This window comes from Carassius carassius, chromosome 35 (genome assembly GCF_963082965.1).
Source record: "Carassius carassius chromosome 35, fCarCar2.1, whole genome shotgun sequence".
Classification (NCBI taxonomy): domain Eukaryota; kingdom Metazoa; phylum Chordata; class Actinopteri; order Cypriniformes; family Cyprinidae; genus Carassius; species Carassius carassius.
Window position 1 is genome coordinate 19,991,759 of NC_081789.1, and position 18,286 is coordinate 20,010,044.

Here is an 18,286-nt window from a genome sequence, read left to right on the forward strand (position 1 = left end):
TGGAGTCATGCCAATTGCTTTTGGATTGTGATGTTTTTATCAGCTGTTTGAACTCTTATTCTGACGGCACTCATTCAGCAGCAGAGGATCCACTGGTGGGCAAGTGATGAAACACTAAAATACTTCAAATCTGATCCAAAACGAGGAACAAACTCATAAATCTTGGATGACCTGAGAGTGAGTACGTTCTTGGAAGAACAGTTTATTTAAATTGAGTATGCTTGTAGGTTACCTTTAAGACCATATAATAACACAATAATGTATATTGTGTCAAAATAAATGCATTGAACTGCAGTAAACAGGACAAAACCCTTATGGAGAATTATATCATATGCACATCTGCCAAGCACCAGCACAATCCATCATCCAACAATTAACTGTGCAGAATGGCATTTCAAGTGATCATTCATAATTAAAACCCTGTTTGTGATGCAGTAATACAGATTAGGAATTAATGTATGCTTTTTTAAATTATCTGACACGAATGATAACAGATTGTGATGACTGTTCAGATTTATCTTGGAGAAAAAAAGATTTTTATGTTAATGTCAGAGTGTAAACCATCTGTGCTTTATGTTAAAAGTGGATCGCACATGTAATTATGCACCCTTACAGGTGTTCAGGAATGTGCAAAAACCTACAATCAGGGCTAGAAACAGATTTCAGCCTAGGGAAAAATGTTCATAATAATTCCAACTTTGACTCGGAATGTTTTTTTTTTTATGTGGAAACATCTGGAAAAAGTAAGACTTTGTATTGCACAAAAATGTATTATTCAACAGAGTTAACAACACAAAATCACTCTGAAAGTGAAGAAAGAACAACACTTAAATGTACAGCATTTTATACAATGGAGAAATCCTATCGGTCCTCTTCATCACTGAATATCATCGTCATCAAACAGGTCTTCAAAATCTGTGGAGAAAAGAGAAGCATAAAATTAATAGCACAAAAAAAGGGGGAAAAAATATATTTTTTGCCTATACATACAGTAATTTTGATATAGCAAAATAAACCAGAATATGTAGAGATCTTTTTTTTATAAATTGAACAAAAACCTCATCTAAAACCTGTTGTTCTCAGTAAAATGAGTGCATGTGCTCTTATCGAGGTCTCTAGGTTTTTTTCCATGAAGCTTTTCAAAAGGGCCCCCTGAATGACACGTATTCAGCTACTTCAAGCGCTGCAGATGGATACAGAGCCTCTAAAGAGGGAAGACCTGCTGCGCTGGAGCCAATGAAGCCCAATAAAAGTGCTTTACATGGGCTCAGCTTCATACCTCCTTTACACTTTACTGCCTGTTTTTAGGCCATCCTGTGCCAAACTCAAACTACCTTTACTATCGCTATATAGAGGAGGTGGAAAAGTGTAGAGTCAGCATGCTAAAGCACTTTATAATATTCTGTTGCCAAGCAAACAAATAAAAACAGCAACTTCAGGAAAAAAAAAAAAAATATATATATATATATATATATATATATATATTTATTTATTTATTTTTGGCATAGATGCGCGTGTGTGTGTGTGTGTGTGTGTGTGTGTGTGTGTGTGTGTGTGTGTGTGTGTATATATATACACATAGACACATAGACACAATGGCAGTCAAAAGTTTGGAATAAATCTTATTTTTGTTTGTTTTTTATTCTCTTATGCTCACCAAGGCTGCATGTATTCGATCAAACATTGTCAAATAACTGTTTTTATGTGAATTTTAAAATGTAATTTAACCCAGTGATGCAAAGCAGATTTTTTTAGCACAATTTTTTCAGTGTCACATGATCCTCTGGAAATCCTTCTAATATTCTGATTTGCTGCTCGTTTCTTATTATCAATGTTGAAAACAGTTGTTTTGCTTCATATTTTTGTGGAACGCAATACTTTTAAGCAAGAATCCATTCAGTTGCTCAAAAGTGACAATAAAGACATTTATAATGTACAAAATATTTTCATTTTATTTTTCTCTGAGTTTTCTATTCATCAAAGAATCTTAAAAATGTATGACAGTTTCCACAAAAATCTTAACTGCTGAACTTGATGATTCTACTGTTGTCAACATTGATAATAATAATAAATGAGCAGCAAATCAGTAAATAAAATAAAATCTTTGCCATCACAGAAATAAATTACATTTTTAAATACATTAAAATAATAATAATGAGCATTATATAAAAAAATCTTACAATATTCCAGTTATTCCATAATTTCAATTTAAAAATGGACATTTACAGGCCTAGAACAGTAAATAAATCGTAAAAAATAAAAATAAAATTGGAATGTTTTGCTCTTTGAAGTATTTTATCTGTACATAAAAATTTAAATATTTCTAAACAATTTTGAAAGTGACGTGTGGCCAAGTATGGTAACCCATACTCTGAATTAGTGCTCTGCATTTATCCCATCCAAAGTCCACACACCATGAACACACACCTATGGTATGTGGTACAGCATCAAATAACTTTGTGAGTCTAACCAAATAAAAAGAGTCCCACCGTTGAAAAAGTCTGAATGTACGGCCTTCTCATTGGCGGCCAGATCCATCAGAAGTCCAGTGCTGCCCCCTGCCTGTCAACACACAGCGCTACAGCATCACTACTGCACCTTTATAATACAATTAAAACAAATATTACGCCATAAATATTAACTAAACATTTACTGAATAAGTACTATTGGGATTATTTGTGCAACTGAGTAAAATGCGCTTTTTTTAGCTGTAACGTTATAGAAGAAAGATTACAGTTACAGTGGAAAGTTAAGTTACGCTGTAGTTTATACAGATTTACTTGAAATTATACATACATCTGTTCGTTTACATATATATGATATTTTAAGAGTATGAAACGTAAACTTAAAGATACACGTTTTTAAATGGCTAATCAGACCATCATACAGAAACATGTGTAAACACCGACCTCATCCAGGTCCACATACGGACCAGCTCCCTCAGGAAACATTTCATCAACCGCTGGCTTCATAACTTCAGCGCGAATACTAAAACGTCAGCGGTAAACAAATGTTACAATAACGTATTTTTCAGCTCACGGTCACATTCACCAAAACAAATGCTTCCCTCGGTTTCCGGTGCTGTTTCGATTCGTGATGTCCGATTCCTGAATGAATTGTTCTTTTGGGTCGAATCTTTTTAAATGAACCTGTTTCCCCAACCTGATTTGAAGGGTGCGATTTCTGAATTAATTTTGGGCCAAATAGCAAAAGTGAAAATATAAGAAACGTACTCCTAACACGTGTTCATCCGAAACGTACGTGAATGCAAAATGTATTTCTGAAGGACTTAAAATGTTTTAATAAATTATTTTTTTATTAAGACATTTTAAAATGAGCTGAATCATGGCTGCAAATAGACCTGAAAACAACTATAATTGATTACCTAAACATAATGATAATTGTATAATAATAATAATAATAATAATAATAAAATGGAATTAAACATGGAGTTCTTTGGACGTTGCCAGGATCAAGTGATGTCTTAAACCGCTCTGAACCGATTCTTTACTATGAACTGTTTGAAGGAATCGATTTTCGGAATAGTGGCCCTGTCCCAAATGGCACACTCCGGCCTTGTGGACTTCCTCAGAGTCCACACTTCGGTGACGTCATGCAGTGCAGACCTATAGGGCCCTTAGCGCGAGTCCGCGAGGGTGCATTGAGAGGTATTTTGGGACAGACTCGATCGTCACGCCGGAAACAGGAAGAAGGTCTGGTTGACTTATCCCTCTCCATACGGAGCTGAATAAACTTAAAGGTCATCTCATCAGTCCCTTTATTAGAAAAATATCACAAATATCATTAAACAAATTACAGTCTTTAGCATAGAGAACAGGATTAATTTTAATTTCCCAAATAATATGTCCATGTGAAATACACAGCCTGCTTTTACAGTTCTATAATTGTAAATGCCACCTGGGCATTAGAATAGATGTCATGGTTATTTAAATGATAAATACATTTGTACATAATAATACATAATGTTAAATTTTAACACAAAATTAAAATGAGTTTAAGAAAAATTTATAGGTTTCAATATTCATACTACGTTTATATGACTCATAAAGCCATGACATTCGGTTCTATTTATGTAATGAATCATAATGCGATCGTATTATTTAACGCGCTATTATTATGTTTGAGATATCAACTGGTCGATAATGTTTGTATAACTGTAAGTAACAACTGGTAAAATGTACGCCTATGTCATAAAAAAACATTGATACTTTTACACTTAAATATTCTCTTCTCAGCCATGTTTACAGTCCGTGAGCGAAATATCCTCCCATCTGTTGTCTGATTGGTCTTTCGCAAGGATTCCTGGGTAGTTGAAGTGCGTGGAGCCTGCTTCTATGCGGGCTTCGCGGAAGACCGCTTCAAGGGTACAAAGGGGGCGCTGCTGAGCACACTTCGGAGCGTTAAAATGCTGAATGGGACGGCCTACGGACTCGTAGACTCGGCGAGCACGCGCATTTCAAGTCCACGAGACCGAAAGTCCACATGAAGTGCGCGATTTGGGACAGTATGAGGCTTCACATCCACTAATGGTGTTACGTCAAAACGTTACCGGGTGGAAACCGGGTCCCACTGGTTTGGTTGGAGAACTGGTCCTCCGGTTTATTACAGTGATTGCATTTAAATAATTTCTGTGCATCAGTATGACACTTTATGGTTTTATTTCTTATATTTCCTACATTTACAATACACCACAATCATGCACTCTGAAGCTGTTAATCACGCTACAATGAAACATTAACTGTAATTCCTATATGCTTTTTTATTAGTAGTAATACATTTATGGATACGGCACAACACTTTTTATTATAGGGTTATAAATGGTGTTTACTTATATTTAGTAAATTATCATTAGTTTCTAATAACAAAGACTAAAAGATCAGTGATGAACTAATAACATCCACTTAGTGTTCATGTTGCTCTGCCACTTCATAACCCAGCGTGTCTCCTAGATGCTGATGGGCGAAGAAAGTTCTGGCCATTTCATTGATCTGGTCGTAGGCCCCAATGTTGCGGAAGTATTCCACATAGTTCCAGAAATCTGAGGTGGAATAAGACCAGTAGGGCACAGCCGGGGGCCGTTCATAGGGCACTGCATTTGAGAGAGAAAAACAGAACTTGTGTATTCCTGCTGATTTTCTGCATTCCAGAATTCCTGATGTGTAACTGCAGAAGTTATGTCTAAATGTGCCTCTTTGTGGCCACAGGCAAACATGACAATACAATTAACATAGTGAGTATATTTATAAACCCAGCACCAATAGTTCAGTGATTTGTTCTAATAAAAGCCTCATTCTGCATTTAGAATTTTGAAATATTACTATTAATATATACTGGCTAAAGGTGTGTAAACAAAATGGTAAATAGTCTGTTTACCCCCTTCAGGAATGAATCTGGCACCTGTGGAAGGAGAGAGTAGAACAAAAGTGAATGAAATCTAAAATCCTCCCTCACAAAGAGCTGATTCATGCATGAGAACTGAGGATCTCCCAAGGGATTCAAGAAATGTGTGCGTTTCCTTCACAAATATTATTCCTAACTATGTGCACACTTCTCCTGATGAACACGAATTAAGTCTTTATCGTTTATAATATGAACATGTGGTATTTCACTGTTTTTCTTTCATAAAATGTTCTTTTCTCCTATGATACAGAAATATTTACCATAAACTACAGCGATTCTTTTTTAAATTCTGAAAATCTTGAAATATAATTTTTAAAGTAAATATCCAAAGTGCCCAAAGATAATAGTAGTAATATGAGTAATATATACTGCTTACCGGTGAGATTATTAGCAAGAAAACATAGCAAGAAAACCCCCAAAACAATAGTCCACTTCATCATTTCCTGAAAAAAAAAAGATAATTTAACAAATTTAAATTTAAGGGAAATATAAGCAAGCTTGAAAAAGCAGGTAAACTTTAGCTATATTGCATGCATATAACTTACTTTTCATTTAGGTCACATAACAAGTTATGTTTATTGTTAATTGTTTTGGAAATGAACATTACCTCTTTGCAGCAGTGATTATACAAGTGATCCGTTCGTTTCTGAGATCTTAACAGATGCGGTGTCTCACAGGTTCTGCACAGACTGAACCCCAGGTTCAGGAATAGTTTGTCCCCTCCCAAACTAGATCTACATAATTGAAACCCAACTCAGGGCTGTATATGATATTTCAAATCAAGTTGGTTTATGCATCATTCCATACAACCATGAAAATGAAATAAAAATCTGAACACATTTTTTATTAACATTAAACATTCAGAAAGGCATAGAAAACCCAATCTTGAGGACCAATCTCAAATTGTGCAGAACAGAGAGGACTCCAGTATATTTATAAAATAAACACCTGTTTAATAAAATAATGTCTAAGGAATGCTCCACAAGCAAAATCTCCAATGCATTTTATTTATTCTTTTTTAAGATATACAACATACATATACACATTAGGTTTAATTATGTGCTGGCTGGGTTCAGACACTTTTATGCGAGATAAATTTTATAATGATAACTTAAACCATTTTCACCCATAATAGTGATAGATACCAAAAAGATATATTTCAGTCTTCAGTGTTTAAAGAGGACTATCGCATCCTTCCTGATCTGTGGGAAGCATTTTGCTCACGTCAATGTTGTCACGTGAGAAGGTCTCTTTGGCATGGTAGATGGCCTCCGGGGGCAGAATGCGTGAGCGTGACAGGATCCAGGCAAAGTCCACATGGAAGAGCCGGAGAACATCAGTGCATGAATAGACCAGTGCAATGCTGCTGTAGTCAGTAGAGAGGACCCAGTATGGGGCGTAGGGAGTGACTGCATATATACAAATAAGCGGCAGATGGTGAATTAACAAAATAACAGATTTGAATGTTCTAGAAATGTGTTGTTTGAACACACACATTCATGAACTTACAGTAGGAGAAACTGACTCCAAGCTTGGCTGGCTCCATCGGGTCCTGAGTGATTGCTGTGCCCTCTGCTTTCCTTATTTTTCCTTTGCTGTTTTATATAAACACACAGTTTAGTCATGGATACACAAAACCCAAGTTCTATTTTAGTCAAAAGAATTGATTACTCACTATGTCTGAACATTGACAACTTGGACAGTGTTGTCAGGTCTTAGCGCGTAATTTGCCTCAATGCACTTGCCTTTCTCAAAGGATGCTGGGAGCTTTTCGATCTCATACCACTTTCCGAGGTACTTGGAGTGAATGGTAAAGCAAAATATAAGTTCACTGTAGACCATTAAAGGCATACTTACCCCAAAAATTCAAATCCTGTCATTATTTTTTCACCCTCATGCCATTCCAAACCAAACAAAATAACAGTATTTGGGTTTTGAAAGACATGAGGGCGAGTAAATAATGGACATTTTGGGGGCTAATCATCTTTGAAATTCTATATATTTGCATAGTCCTACCTTGTTTATTTCAAAGTTTGGCTGGACCATCGGTGTTGGGCAGGGGCCCCAACGAAATGTCTGAGCGGAGACCAAGGGAAGCAGTAGAGATACGAGCAACGCACTCACGGTCTTCATCTTGTCAAGAGCTGCTGTCTTAGCTGTGAGCACAAGATGCATTTGTCATTTTCATGTCATGACAATATGTCACAAAGTTACATGAATATTAGTAAATTGCATTGTCTAGTTAGAATAAGAGTCTTTTAACACAGAACAAATCAGGCTTTGCATTTCACTGTACGGAAACAGCTAACTTTAAAAAATAAAAAGTTTTCTTTTCCATTCCTCTGTGCTACATCTGTCAGAGATATGTTTCTTTTTTTTCTTCTTCTTTTTTTTAAGCATGTCAAGTTATTTTTAAAACTTTTCTGGGGACTTTTTTAAAGCACTTTTTCATTCAGCTGTGCTATGTTACCATGTCTCTCTCTGTGTGAATGGACCTGATGTTCACTTAAAGTGTAATGTAGAACGGTGGATTTTTTGAGATGTCTTTTATCTTAAATGTCAGGTTTTGTGTTGATCAGAAGCTGTCAGACCTGTTGGACCTGTTTGCATACGATCGCCACAAATCACTGAACATGTGCACGTTAGGTATGTTATGAAACTGTGATGTTATGAAATAGTTTAATATCACTTGCTGATGATATTATATATTTTTGATAAACGTAATGTTTTGTTTTTTATGCTAAAATGTTTTACATTTACATGAACAATATAAGAACACAATTCTAGTCTATATGAACTTATTTACTGTGATATATTTGTTAAATAATTAAACGGCATATAATCCAGTTTGCTGGAACAAAATAAATACTGTTGTAGTAGAAGTTATCAAAGCTGAGAAGTATAAGCTTTTTTTTTTCTTCTGTTTTTAAGAAATTTTTAGACCAAAGTTTTACACCTGACACCACAGTTACACAATACACAGAATACACAATACAAGTACAGAAAATGGTCATTTATAGATTTATGATTAAGTATAATAGCACAAAACAGACTTATTAACAATGCAAAGTAAATCGATACCTGTTCCAGATGAACTTGTTGTTAAGTGCAGAGCTGAAGGTGTTGTGTTGCGTGTGTGTGCTGGTCCAGTAGTTGTGTGCTGACAAGAAAGGAGGAGATGTTCATCATGACACACTGAGATTGTGTTGTAACAAGAAGCAGCTGATTTTGGAAATAGATATCATGGGAGCAGTACTACAGTGACAAGGTGTGTGCTGCTGAGAAGATTGTGTGTCTACTGTCCTCCATTTACAAAATGGTCTAGTCAAATAGCTCAAGTGACTACAATAAGTTATTTATTAAGATTATTTTCAGCAGATTTTATTCATAACACTGGCGATCAGACTTTCCAAATGACAGTGACATAACCATTAAAAGTGATTTAGGTAACCATGGTAGTTGTTTACCATTAAACAAATATTATTTACTAATATTGTTATGTAAGTTTGATTCTTAAATAAAGTAAAATTCCTTAATAGTTAACCGCCTATTGTGGTTAACTGTCACATTGTTGATCTTAATAGGCCTTCCACTCCTGGTTAATTCTATGTTGTGGACATGTTGCTTGTAGTTTTGGCGCAGGATTCAGCTAAATTTACTAAAGATCTTTTCACACAACCCTTGACCCTGGGTAAATGTCTTTTTTAACATGGGATTAAGGGTGATTAAGGGTTATTTTTATTTATTTTTTAAGTATGACTTTTGCCTTTCAATTGTCATTGAATAAAAGTACCTACAAGTAGTTTCAAAAGTAAACATTCCCAAAATAAAAGATACGTTTTAGCAATGAAGTAAGCTACATTACTCCTTCCTGTACTTTACACTCTGGTTCTTGAATGCACCAGTTTCTGCACATTTGTGTGGATTCTGTACAGTTTGTGTGTTTGGCGCCATCTAATGGTCACAGTTGTCATTTTGGTTCAAACACCGGAAAGCATTCAGACGGGAGGACATGACGTCACCGACCGAATCCCCTTGAAGACCTCGAAAATGGCCGTCAAAGCAAAGAGATTTTAATCTACTGTCGAAATAACGTGAGACCTTAATATTTATTAAAAATCGAATTTAACTTTAGATTTATTAATCACATAATTTAAATAATTATCGCACGACACGGTAATATGTAGAGCGAAGCTGTGAATTGCGGCTCGCGCTCTACCGGATCAAGCATTTTCGAAATAAGAGCCCTTTGTTTTGCATGTCAAAATTATAAACAATACTATCAGCATCATTTCAGAAAACAATGCATTTAGCTATTTTTTGTGCATATTTACGACTAGAATTATTGTGTGCATTATAATATTTTGAGTGGGTTTTAACGGTGATAGTTTGTTAGCAAGCTCGTTATTGCAGCCAACTTTTGAGCAATGGGCGGGAACTTTTATTTTCCTTAACTGATGTTGTCCAGTCTGAACTGTCGCGTATTTTATATTGAGTTATTGGTTCATTTATATGTGCACATGTTCTTTATTTTTACGTGCATGTCTGTTTAATTTAAACAGGTTTATTTCGGGTGTGGTCTAAACCATTATACATTTACGTGCGGTAAGTGAATTATTTTTGTTATTTTGTTTATTTCTTACAAAATGATTACACGTAAAATATGGTCATTATATGTCTAGTTCACTCAAAATTGAAATTATTAATCATTTATTCATGTTGCTCACCATTATGTTGTTCCAAACATTTATTACTAGAACTTACCACTTTTATTATATGGAAAGAGGATGCAATACAAATAAATAATGACAGAATTTCTGAAAAATCTCTCCGAGATGTTTAATAGTGGCTGGTGTTATAAGATGTTCTTGACATTGCAGGTTGCTCCTCTTCCACGTCATGCCACATATCACTCACAGCGAGTTTCTTCTGGAGCAGCTGAAGAGGCAACGTGAGAGAAGCTTTCTGTGTGACTGCACAGTAGTAATAGGACAGTCTCAATATAATGCACACCATAATGTTCTGGCAGCCTTTAGCGAGTATTTCTCTACGCAGTCTATTGATGCCGGAAAGGAGAATGCCACCATAACTTTGGACCCAAAGTTGGTGAGCGGTGCTGTGTTTGAAAAACTACTAACTTACATTTACACTGGTGACTTGAATATGGACAGGTGAGTTCATGGAAATATAATTCTATACATTTACTGTTATCTGTATGTAGCATTATCTATGTTTATGTACTGTTCCTATAAAGCCTGAAAATTTGTAAAGCCTCAAAGTATTTAAAAATAATAATAATTTTAGTATTTAAATAATTTTAAGCCCTGAAAAGGTCATGTAAATTAATTAAAAAAATTATTTTAAAATTTATCATTTTAAAAGTTGTGGATTTTTTTAAAGATATTTATTATTTATTTTAAATTCCTTTTTAAACATATTAAAAATATATATTTACATATTTTAATTTTTTTTTAATGATCTATTTATCTACTAATATATATATATATATATATATATGTATGTGTGTGTGTGTGTGTAGTAGATAAATAAATAATTATTTAGCTGAAAAGTAAAAAGTTCATATTCACTACTGAAAAAATGTCCATGATTAAAAAAAAAAAAAAAAATATATATATATATATATATATATATATATATATAGTACAGACCAAAAGTTTGGACACACCTTCTCATTCAAAGGGTTTTCTTTATTTTCATGACTATTAAAATTGTAGTCACACTGAAGGCATCAAAACTATGAATTAACACATGTGGAATTATATATGGAATTATATACATAACAAAAAAGTGTGAAACAACTGAAAATATGTCATATTCTAGGTTCTTCAAAGTAGCCACCTTTTGCTTTGATTACTGCTTTGCACACTCTTGGCATTCTCTTGATGAGCTTCAAAAGGTAGTCACCTGAAATGGTCTTCCAACAGTCTTGAAGGAGTTCCCCGAGAGATGCTTAGCACTTGTTGGCCCTTTTGCCTTCTGTCTGCGGTCCAGCTCACCCCTAAACCATCTCGATTGGGTTCAGGTCCGGTGACTGTGGAGGCCAGGTCATCTGGCGCAGCACCCCATCACTCTCCTTCTTGGTCAAATAGCCCTTGATGCCTTCAGTGTGACTCTACAATTTTCATAGTCATGAAAATAAAGAAAACTCTTTGAATGAGAAGGTGTGTCCAAACTTTTGGTCTGTACTGAAGATATATATATAAATTGATAGAAAAGGATTAAGAATGAACACAGAAATCCAAACTGAATATATTCGGCTAAAGCTCTAAGAGGGTCATCTAATATCAAAGTTTAATAATCTTCAGGAGTCAAAAGACAAATGCATTTGGAGCATGTAATGTGATCAGCTGAAAAGGAGAAGCTGCCTGAAAAGCCAATTGGAATAATATAAATAGTACAGACTTGCATCATCTTAGAAAATCTCAAGATGTTTATGTCTGATCGATAGATGTCAAAGAAATTTACCTATTGTGTCTCATACACCTGGGCACGTTTTTCTCCAGGTAAATTACTTGAAGTCAGAGCGAGGTCTTGTTGACATGACCTGTGAAGGGCAGTAGACAGAAGTCAGATAAAAATAGAGACATGGGTTGTGGTTTTACATCCTTCTTGCAGAAACAGCAGAGCTTTGCAATCTTCAAATACCAGCACTTGGAAAAGAACACTTAGTACCATGAATGGAATGGACCATAATAAAAGGGAATTATTGAATTATACGTGAGAGTATATAGTTAATGAGAGACAATAATATGACTATAAAGTGGAGTAATAATAAAAGATTCTTAAAGAATAACTCATACTGAATATAACATATAAATGACTATGAAAACAACAGCATTGGGAATTTTCATACACCAGAAATAATGGTAAGGATATTTCTTCCAGTAGTGAATATGAATTTTTAGTTTTACTCTACCACAATCCTGTTTAATTACTGTGCTATGAACTATTTAACCTGCAAAATTTTATTTTGGGTAAAATATTATTTGATTAATGTTTATTGACAAACCTTTATTGATTAAAACTAATATATGTTTATATAGTGCATACGCTTCTTATAGTTATTACTGTAAATTATAAATTTCTGTGCTTTGTTGTCCACAGAGAAGAAATTGAAAGCGTTCAGAAAGCTGCATCTTATCTTGGGATGCCCGAGGTTGTGGCTCGTTGTACACTAACTCAAGATGATATTAAATTTGGTGGCTCGCCCACAAGACAAGCGGAGTACGAAGATCCACGTTCCCCCCTGAGCCCAGACGACTACGAACCTTTAGAGCCAATCGCGGAGGTGGAAGAATGGGAGCGGTTGAGGGAAAACAAAGATGGGTTAAAGGATGATCCCGCCTCGATGGATGAAGCCCAGTCATCCAGTGAACAGACGCCGCAGAGGAGTGGCAGCAAGAGAGGGAGGAAACCCAAAACTAGGCTCTATGAGGATGATGTTGAGAGTGAGACCATAACTGCTCACAGGGGCAGAGGTAGAGGTCGGGGGAGACCGAGAGGTCGGCCGCGGGTGAGGCCGTTGAATTCTGATTCAACTGAACAGTCTCCAGCGCAACAAACCATGAGCCCAAAAAGCAGCTCAGTAGGGAGAGGAACTGGAAGACCAAGAGGTCGTCCACGGGTTAGACCGCTGTCCACTGACAGAGAGGAGTCTATAGACACCAAGGATCAAGAAGAGGAGAGCTCTGTTCACAGAGAAGAAGGGCCAGGAAATATACCCCTATCATCTGGTGCAGAAGGAGACGAAGAACAAGGAGAGACCCGAGAAACAGAAGTTGTTGAAGAAGATTTTGTGAATGCTGGTGAGGCAGATGTGACAGATGTGGAAAACCCAGACGGAGTTCCTTTAAAACGAGGGAGAGGGAGACCACGGACTAAGCCATTAACCACTGAGAACCAAACTACAAACACGGAAGACGGCTCAGAACCTGCGAAGACGAAAGAGAACGAAGGGACTGGCCGTAAAAGAGGAAGACCTCGATCTAAACCTCTTTTTTCCGAGGCATCCGAATCTTCTTATCCAACAGAGAACAGTGGAGAAGAAGCTCCCGGAGAAACAAACCAAGACACTGAGAAACACACTGAAGAAAGCTCATCTCAAGGGACAGAGGATTCTGAGTCAAATCCTGCCAAGAAGGTCCGCACCAGCAACAGAAAGAGAAGCTTGAGTAGAAAGCTAAAAGAAAGTCAGGCGAGTAACGAGGAGGATGAAGACGATGTAGAGGATGAAGAATTTGCCAATGACAACGAGGACTGGGCCGGAGAAGAGGAAGTGAAGCCTTTGCAGGACAAACACAGGCCTATTTGTAATGTCTGCGGGAACCTCTTCTCAGAGATGAGCAGCCTGCGCAGACACATGCGCATACACAAGGGCCTCAAACCCTATCAGTGCCAGCTCTGTACCCGCTCCTTCAGACAGGGCAACCAGCTGAAGACCCACATGCGCATACACACAGGTTACTGCATTAATACACTCATTAACTTAAATAAATTTGTCTTTCATTCCATAGTTTTGATGACAAAAATGTGGAACTATAGTATGAAATGTCCATCATGTTTGTTAATCGCACACTACTGTTCAAAAGTTTTTTTTATTTATGTTTCTGTCTCTTAAGCTGACAAAGGCTGAATTGATTAGATAAAAAAATGCAGCAAAAATTTAATGTTTTCAAATATTTTTACAACATAAAATAACTGTTTTCTATTTCAATATATTGTAAAAATGTAATTTATTCCTGTGATGGCAAAGCTGAATTACTCCAGTCTTCAGTATCACATGATCCTTAAGAAATTAATCTATTGTGCTGATTTGCTGCTCGAGAAACACATTATTATTATTATTATGTTGAAAGACAATGTGCCGCTTGATATTTTTGTGAAAAAGTTTTTTTAGAACTCTTTGTTAAATGGAATTTAAAAGAGCAGTGTTTATTTGAAACGTATTCATTTCTTAAAAAACAACTTTTGAACTGTAGTGTACATTGCCTAATTTTGCTTATAGAATGACTTGTAGAGTGATTTGTTTTCAGGAGAGAAGCCCTTCAATTGTACATCTTGTGAGGCACGTTTTGCTCAGAAATGTCAGCTGGTCTATCATTGCCGCATGCATCACGGAGAAGAAAAGCCGCATAAATGTGATTTCTGTGGAGCAGCTTTCGCCACTTCTAGTAATCTGAAGATTCACATAAGGTATGCATTGTGCAATTCATGTGCAATATTCAAATTAAATCTCATAAAATTGGAATTACACATGTATGTGGTTGTGCTCCTAGTAGGGTATTGATTCAAATCCGGCCTGCTTCCCAAAAACATCCCTATTTTTCAGTATTTTTAATATCAGATTTAATATTATTATTTTTAGATATAGTACATTGTAGAAACAGATATATTTAGAGTTCACACTTTGTTCGTTAATATTGAATTAAATGTTATTATGTTTAGTAATACTATAAATTATTGGAAAATATTTATAATGAATATTTTGTTTTAGTCTAATGATTTACTGTTTTAATGTGGATTGTTTATTCTTATTACTATTATTTATACGTAAAGACTGGCTGTCCATATCTATTTTTGGACACTTAAACATGAATTGGACGATATACTGTATTTGTTGTTATCCAATTAAAAGATAAAATACCAATAATAAATTAGGAGAATAAACATTTCTGTTAAGGAAGCACAGTGGTGAGAAGCCGTATGAGTGTGGAGAATGTGGGAAGCGCTTCACACAGGCCAGCACTCTGATGTACCACAAGCGGCGACACACGGGGGAGAAACCCTACATCTGCGACACCTGCGGCATGGCATTCGCTGTGTCCAGCTCTCTCATCGCTCACACCAGGAAACACACCGGTGGGTTTGTGATGCATTTAAATAAAGCTTTTAACCTTTTCTTTAGCGATTTTGTAACATACCTATGGCACAGGAAGTATGTGTTTAATAAATTATTTGTTGTTTTTCGCCTTCCGTTTTAGGTGTGACCCCATATATATGCTTGGATTGCGGAAAACCTTGCATAACTGCTGGTGAACTTCGAAAACATATGGACATCCACAATGGTAAATTTAGTTAATAAATTAAAGCTTTCCATTTTTCAAAATGAACAAGGATATGTGCAAACACATTTATCTGTGTCCTTTTGCCTGTAGGATCGAGAAAAGTGAGGTGTAACCTGTGTGGGAACATGTTTTCAGACATATATAGCTTGAAGAAGCACAGCATTTTGAAGCATAACGGTGTGTTATTTTAAAGTTTTTGTTTGTTTGTTTGTTTATTATTAAACTATTCATTTGAAAATATTATGATTTTTTTATATATATTTTTGAAATAAATATGTTCACCATGGCTGCATTTATTTAATCAAAAATGCAGTACAAACAGTAATACAAAGACACATTATTCCAATTTAAAAGAACTGTTATGTATATTAATATTGTTTTAAACTGCAATTTGTTCCTCTGCTGGCAAAGCTGAATTTTCAGCATCGTTAATCCAGTCCTTGGTGTCACACGATCCTTCAGAAATCATTTTAATATTCTTAATATTAATATTTGCTGCTCAAAAAAAATTCTTATTATCAATGTTTATAACAGTCCTGCTTAATATTTTTGTGGAAACCTTCATACACCATCATTCATAAGTTTGGAATAAGTAAGAAATACTTTTATTCAGTTACAAAACATTTCCGTTTAAAAAAATAAATAAAAATGCTGTTCTTTTGAAATTCTTTGTTCATCAAAGAAGCCAAAAAAATTTATCACTGTTTACACAACAAATTTTAAGCAGCACAAAGTTTTACCAGTTGTATATTTACAACTTAGTTGATCTATCCATTCATCTCAATATTTTAAAACAAACTTTTTTTTTTAGCTCTTCCAGGCCAAGAGCAGGCTCCTTTGAAAACCGACCCAACGCAGTGTCCTCTCAACATCCCCATTGACCACCAGGGCCTGATTGCTCGTGTGCGCTCCGCCCTTGTCGATTCCCAAGACCATGAAATTCAAATAGAGCCCCCTTTGCCAATTTTGCCCCCGGAAACCTCACTTATTATCCAGCAGTCAGCAGAGCCTCAGATGATCATACAGCATGCAGATGGCACAGAGCCCTCCATGATCTTCCAGCATGCAGATTCATCCGAAGCACCCGTTCTCTTCCAACACGGAGAATCTGGCGAGCAAGTCAGCTATGTAGTGGAACAGTACGAAATCCCAGGAACCGCTGAGATGGAGCACACGCAGATTGTCATCGTTCAGACCATTGATTAAAATACCAGCTTTTACTTCCATTTTAAATGTATTCTCTCCATTAAGTGAAGACTGAGGTTAGGATCTGTGCGGAAGCATTTTGTCACAAACATCCCTTCAGATAACTTGTTTTCTCAGCGTTTGAATGAACTCTTAGCAGATATCAGTTATACAAAGCTATTGTGTGAATATGTGGGGCTTCTCCTCTCTTGCTTTTTTCTTAATTAAATGTAATGTCACATTCAGAGCAGAATCTGGATCATTAAAGGCATAAAGTATTTTCTGAAATGATGGGAAGGCCAAACCTACGTTTAGATGTAATATAAAAGATGTGATAAATTAATTTTGGTTCATTTAAAAATACTTTTTTATTTAATTGAAAGGACATTGTGGCTATACATTACAACTGACTTGGTCATTATGATATTTTGAACCATACGTTTGTCTTTTAGAAGTTTGAAATGTAAATACTTAGAATGTTATATTACCCAGTCTCTGAACAATTTCATATATGATGTGAAATCATTTGGATCCTCTTACAAACTGGGAAAAATTTATAATAAATCATCTCCAACTGAATATTTGTTGTGGTTGATGTATATTTTTGAGTAATGCATTCACAGAATGAATCTGGTGAAGAACGTGGGCATATTTTTTTCTCAGTTCTCCTCAAAATTATTTATTGTAGTTTTTATATTAGGCAAATTCTTCAACTAGGGGAAGTTTTCTGTCCCCTGGGATGATGAAAAAAAAAACTAATTCTAGTTTCAAAGAAAGCTTTTTATTGTACTTTTATTTACACTGGCTTTATTTTAAGTGTTAAATAAACAAGAATTTCAAGTTTTTATTTTTGTAGGTCCAGTAATACGTTTCAAGGCCTTTCCTCCAAAATGTGTACATTTTAAATATCTGAATCTATAACACGTTCATGCGTACTTGTGTAATACATTCATAAAGAAAATAATCAGTGAACAGTTCAATAGGTATGTTTCACTTATTCTCGACGACTTAGACAGTTTGTTGTGTTTCTTTAACCATGTTTCTATATATCTGTTTTATTTCTATTTTACCTTTTATACTTACCTCATAATAATCGCCGTCGAAAGAAGCGCAGACGACCTGAAGATGGCGCCATTGCAGCAGCGTTCAATCAAAAACCGTTCTCTGTTACCATAGCGACATAAAGCGTGAAACATGGAGGACCTTCAGAATCAATATTCATGTGGATGCGCTGAAGTTTACCAGCCTCCAAATACATGTGTTTGGAAGTCTTGGAAGACAACATTAGTAGGTTGGTTTGGGAAGTATATAATACAGTATAAAGTATGAGCAGTCGTTTCAAATTTTCTGTGAATTAACGTTGTTTTGTTTAATTCATTGATGGCTCACTCAAACTAACCGTTAATGATCAACCAAAGCATGGAGACAGCTGACAGACAAGACGACGATATGATCTTGTGAGAATTTCGGCTATAAAGGGTAAATATTAACTCGTCCTACCCAGAACACTTAGGTCATGCAAATCATAAACTATTGTACATATTTACAAGTTTATTGTAACCTATACCTATACTTTTAAACTATGATTTTATAGT

At 35.5% G+C, this 18,286-nt stretch overlaps 4 protein-coding genes across 6 annotated transcripts; 1 reads left to right on the forward strand and 3 right to left on the reverse strand.

Moving 5' to 3' along the window:
• Positions 1-750: 750 nt before the first annotated feature.
• LOC132115742 (COP9 signalosome complex subunit 9) lies at positions 751-3,113 on the reverse strand. The gene is made up of 3 exons (XM_059524156.1): positions 2,910-3,113; positions 2,490-2,562; positions 751-915 (listed from the first exon to the last, which is right to left on the reverse strand). Exons 1-3 carry the CDS (start codon positions 2,970-2,972, stop codon positions 878-880), a joined length of 174 nt encoding a protein of 57 aa, XP_059380139.1. The 5' UTR covers positions 2,973-3,113; the 3' UTR covers positions 751-877.
• A 1,504-nt stretch (positions 3,114-4,617) lies between these two features.
• otos (otospiralin) lies at positions 4,618-5,932 on the reverse strand. Its single transcript, XM_059524157.1, has 3 exons — positions 5,798-5,932; positions 5,395-5,418; positions 4,618-5,110 (listed from the first exon to the last, which is right to left on the reverse strand). Exons 1-3 carry the CDS (start codon positions 5,859-5,861, stop codon positions 4,923-4,925), a joined length of 276 nt encoding a protein of 91 aa, XP_059380140.1. The 5' UTR covers positions 5,862-5,932; the 3' UTR covers positions 4,618-4,922.
• A 312-nt stretch (positions 5,933-6,244) lies between these two features.
• LOC132115744 (apolipoprotein D-like) lies at positions 6,245-8,645 on the reverse strand. The gene is made up of 5 exons (XM_059524158.1): positions 8,503-8,645; positions 7,438-7,577; positions 7,097-7,218; positions 6,931-7,016; positions 6,245-6,830 (listed from the first exon to the last, which is right to left on the reverse strand). Exons 2-5 carry the CDS (start codon positions 7,552-7,554, stop codon positions 6,595-6,597), a joined length of 561 nt encoding a protein of 186 aa, XP_059380141.1. The 5' UTR covers positions 7,555-7,577; positions 8,503-8,645; the 3' UTR covers positions 6,245-6,594.
• A 1,244-nt stretch (positions 8,646-9,889) lies between these two features.
• On the forward strand, positions 9,890-17,270 carry mynn (myoneurin). 3 transcript variants are annotated; one of them, XM_059524857.1, is made up of 10 exons: positions 9,975-10,026; positions 10,302-10,372; positions 10,477-10,592; positions 12,547-12,762; positions 12,793-13,901; positions 14,475-14,634; positions 15,122-15,300; positions 15,423-15,506; positions 15,597-15,683; positions 16,318-17,270. In XM_059524857.1, the coding sequence occupies exons 3-10, from the start codon at positions 10,585-10,587 to the stop codon at positions 16,710-16,712; spliced, it is 2,238 nt and encodes a 745-aa protein (XP_059380840.1). In that variant the 5' UTR covers positions 9,975-10,026; positions 10,302-10,372; positions 10,477-10,584; the 3' UTR covers positions 16,713-17,270. The 3 variants fall into 3 exon arrangements, with proteins under 3 accessions (XP_059380838.1, XP_059380839.1, XP_059380840.1); XM_059524855.1 differs by having other exon boundaries at positions 9,890-10,026; positions 10,302-10,592; XM_059524856.1 differs by lacking the exon at positions 15,597-15,683 and having other exon boundaries at positions 9,890-10,026; positions 10,302-10,592.
• The last annotated feature ends 1,016 nt before the right edge of the window (positions 17,271-18,286 follow it).

Bases quoted from the DNA above. Each gene is read 5' to 3' on its own strand.
- LOC132115742 (XM_059524156.1), bottom strand. From the start codon at position 2,972: ATGAAGCCAGCGGTTGATGAAATGTTTCCTGAGGGAGCTGGTCCGTAT. The intron at 2,563-2,909 runs GTCGGTGTTTAC...GTGTGTTGACAG, and splicing joins CGTATGTGGACCTGGATGAG to GCAGGGGGCAGCACTGGACT. The intron at 916-2,489 runs GTGGGACTCTTT...TTTTCTCCACAG, and splicing joins ACATTCAGACTTTTTCAACG to ATTTTGAAGACCTGTTTGAT.
- otos (XM_059524157.1), bottom strand. From the start codon at position 5,861: ATGATGAAGTGGACTATTGTTTTGGGGGTTTTCTTGCTATGTTTTCTT. The intron at 5,419-5,797 runs GTAAGCAGTATA...CTCCTTCCACAG, and splicing joins TCTTGCTAATAATCTCACCG to GTGCCAGATTCATTCCTGAA. The intron at 5,111-5,394 runs GTAAACAGACTA...TCTCAAATGCAG, and splicing joins CAGATTCATTCCTGAAGGGG to TGCCCTATGAACGGCCCCCG.
- LOC132115744 (XM_059524158.1), bottom strand. From the start codon at position 7,554: ATGAAGACCGTGAGTGCGTTGCTCGTATCTCTACTGCTTCCCTTGGTC. The intron at 7,017-7,096 runs GTGAGTAATCAA...TATATAAAACAG, and splicing joins GTTGTCAATGTTCAGACATA to CAAAGGAAAAATAAGGAAAG. The intron at 6,831-6,930 runs GTAAGTTCATGA...GTATATATGCAG, and splicing joins TGGAGTCAGTTTCTCCTACT to TCACTCCCTACGCCCCATAC.
- mynn (XM_059524855.1), top strand. From the start codon at position 10,321: ATGCCACATATCACTCACAGCGAGTTTCTTCTGGAGCAGCTGAAGAGG. The intron at 10,593-12,546 runs GTGAGTTCATGG...TGTTGTCCACAG, and splicing joins GGTGACTTGAATATGGACAG to AGAAGAAATTGAAAGCGTTC. The intron at 13,902-14,474 runs GTTACTGCATTA...ATTTGTTTTCAG, and splicing joins CCACATGCGCATACACACAG to GAGAGAAGCCCTTCAATTGT.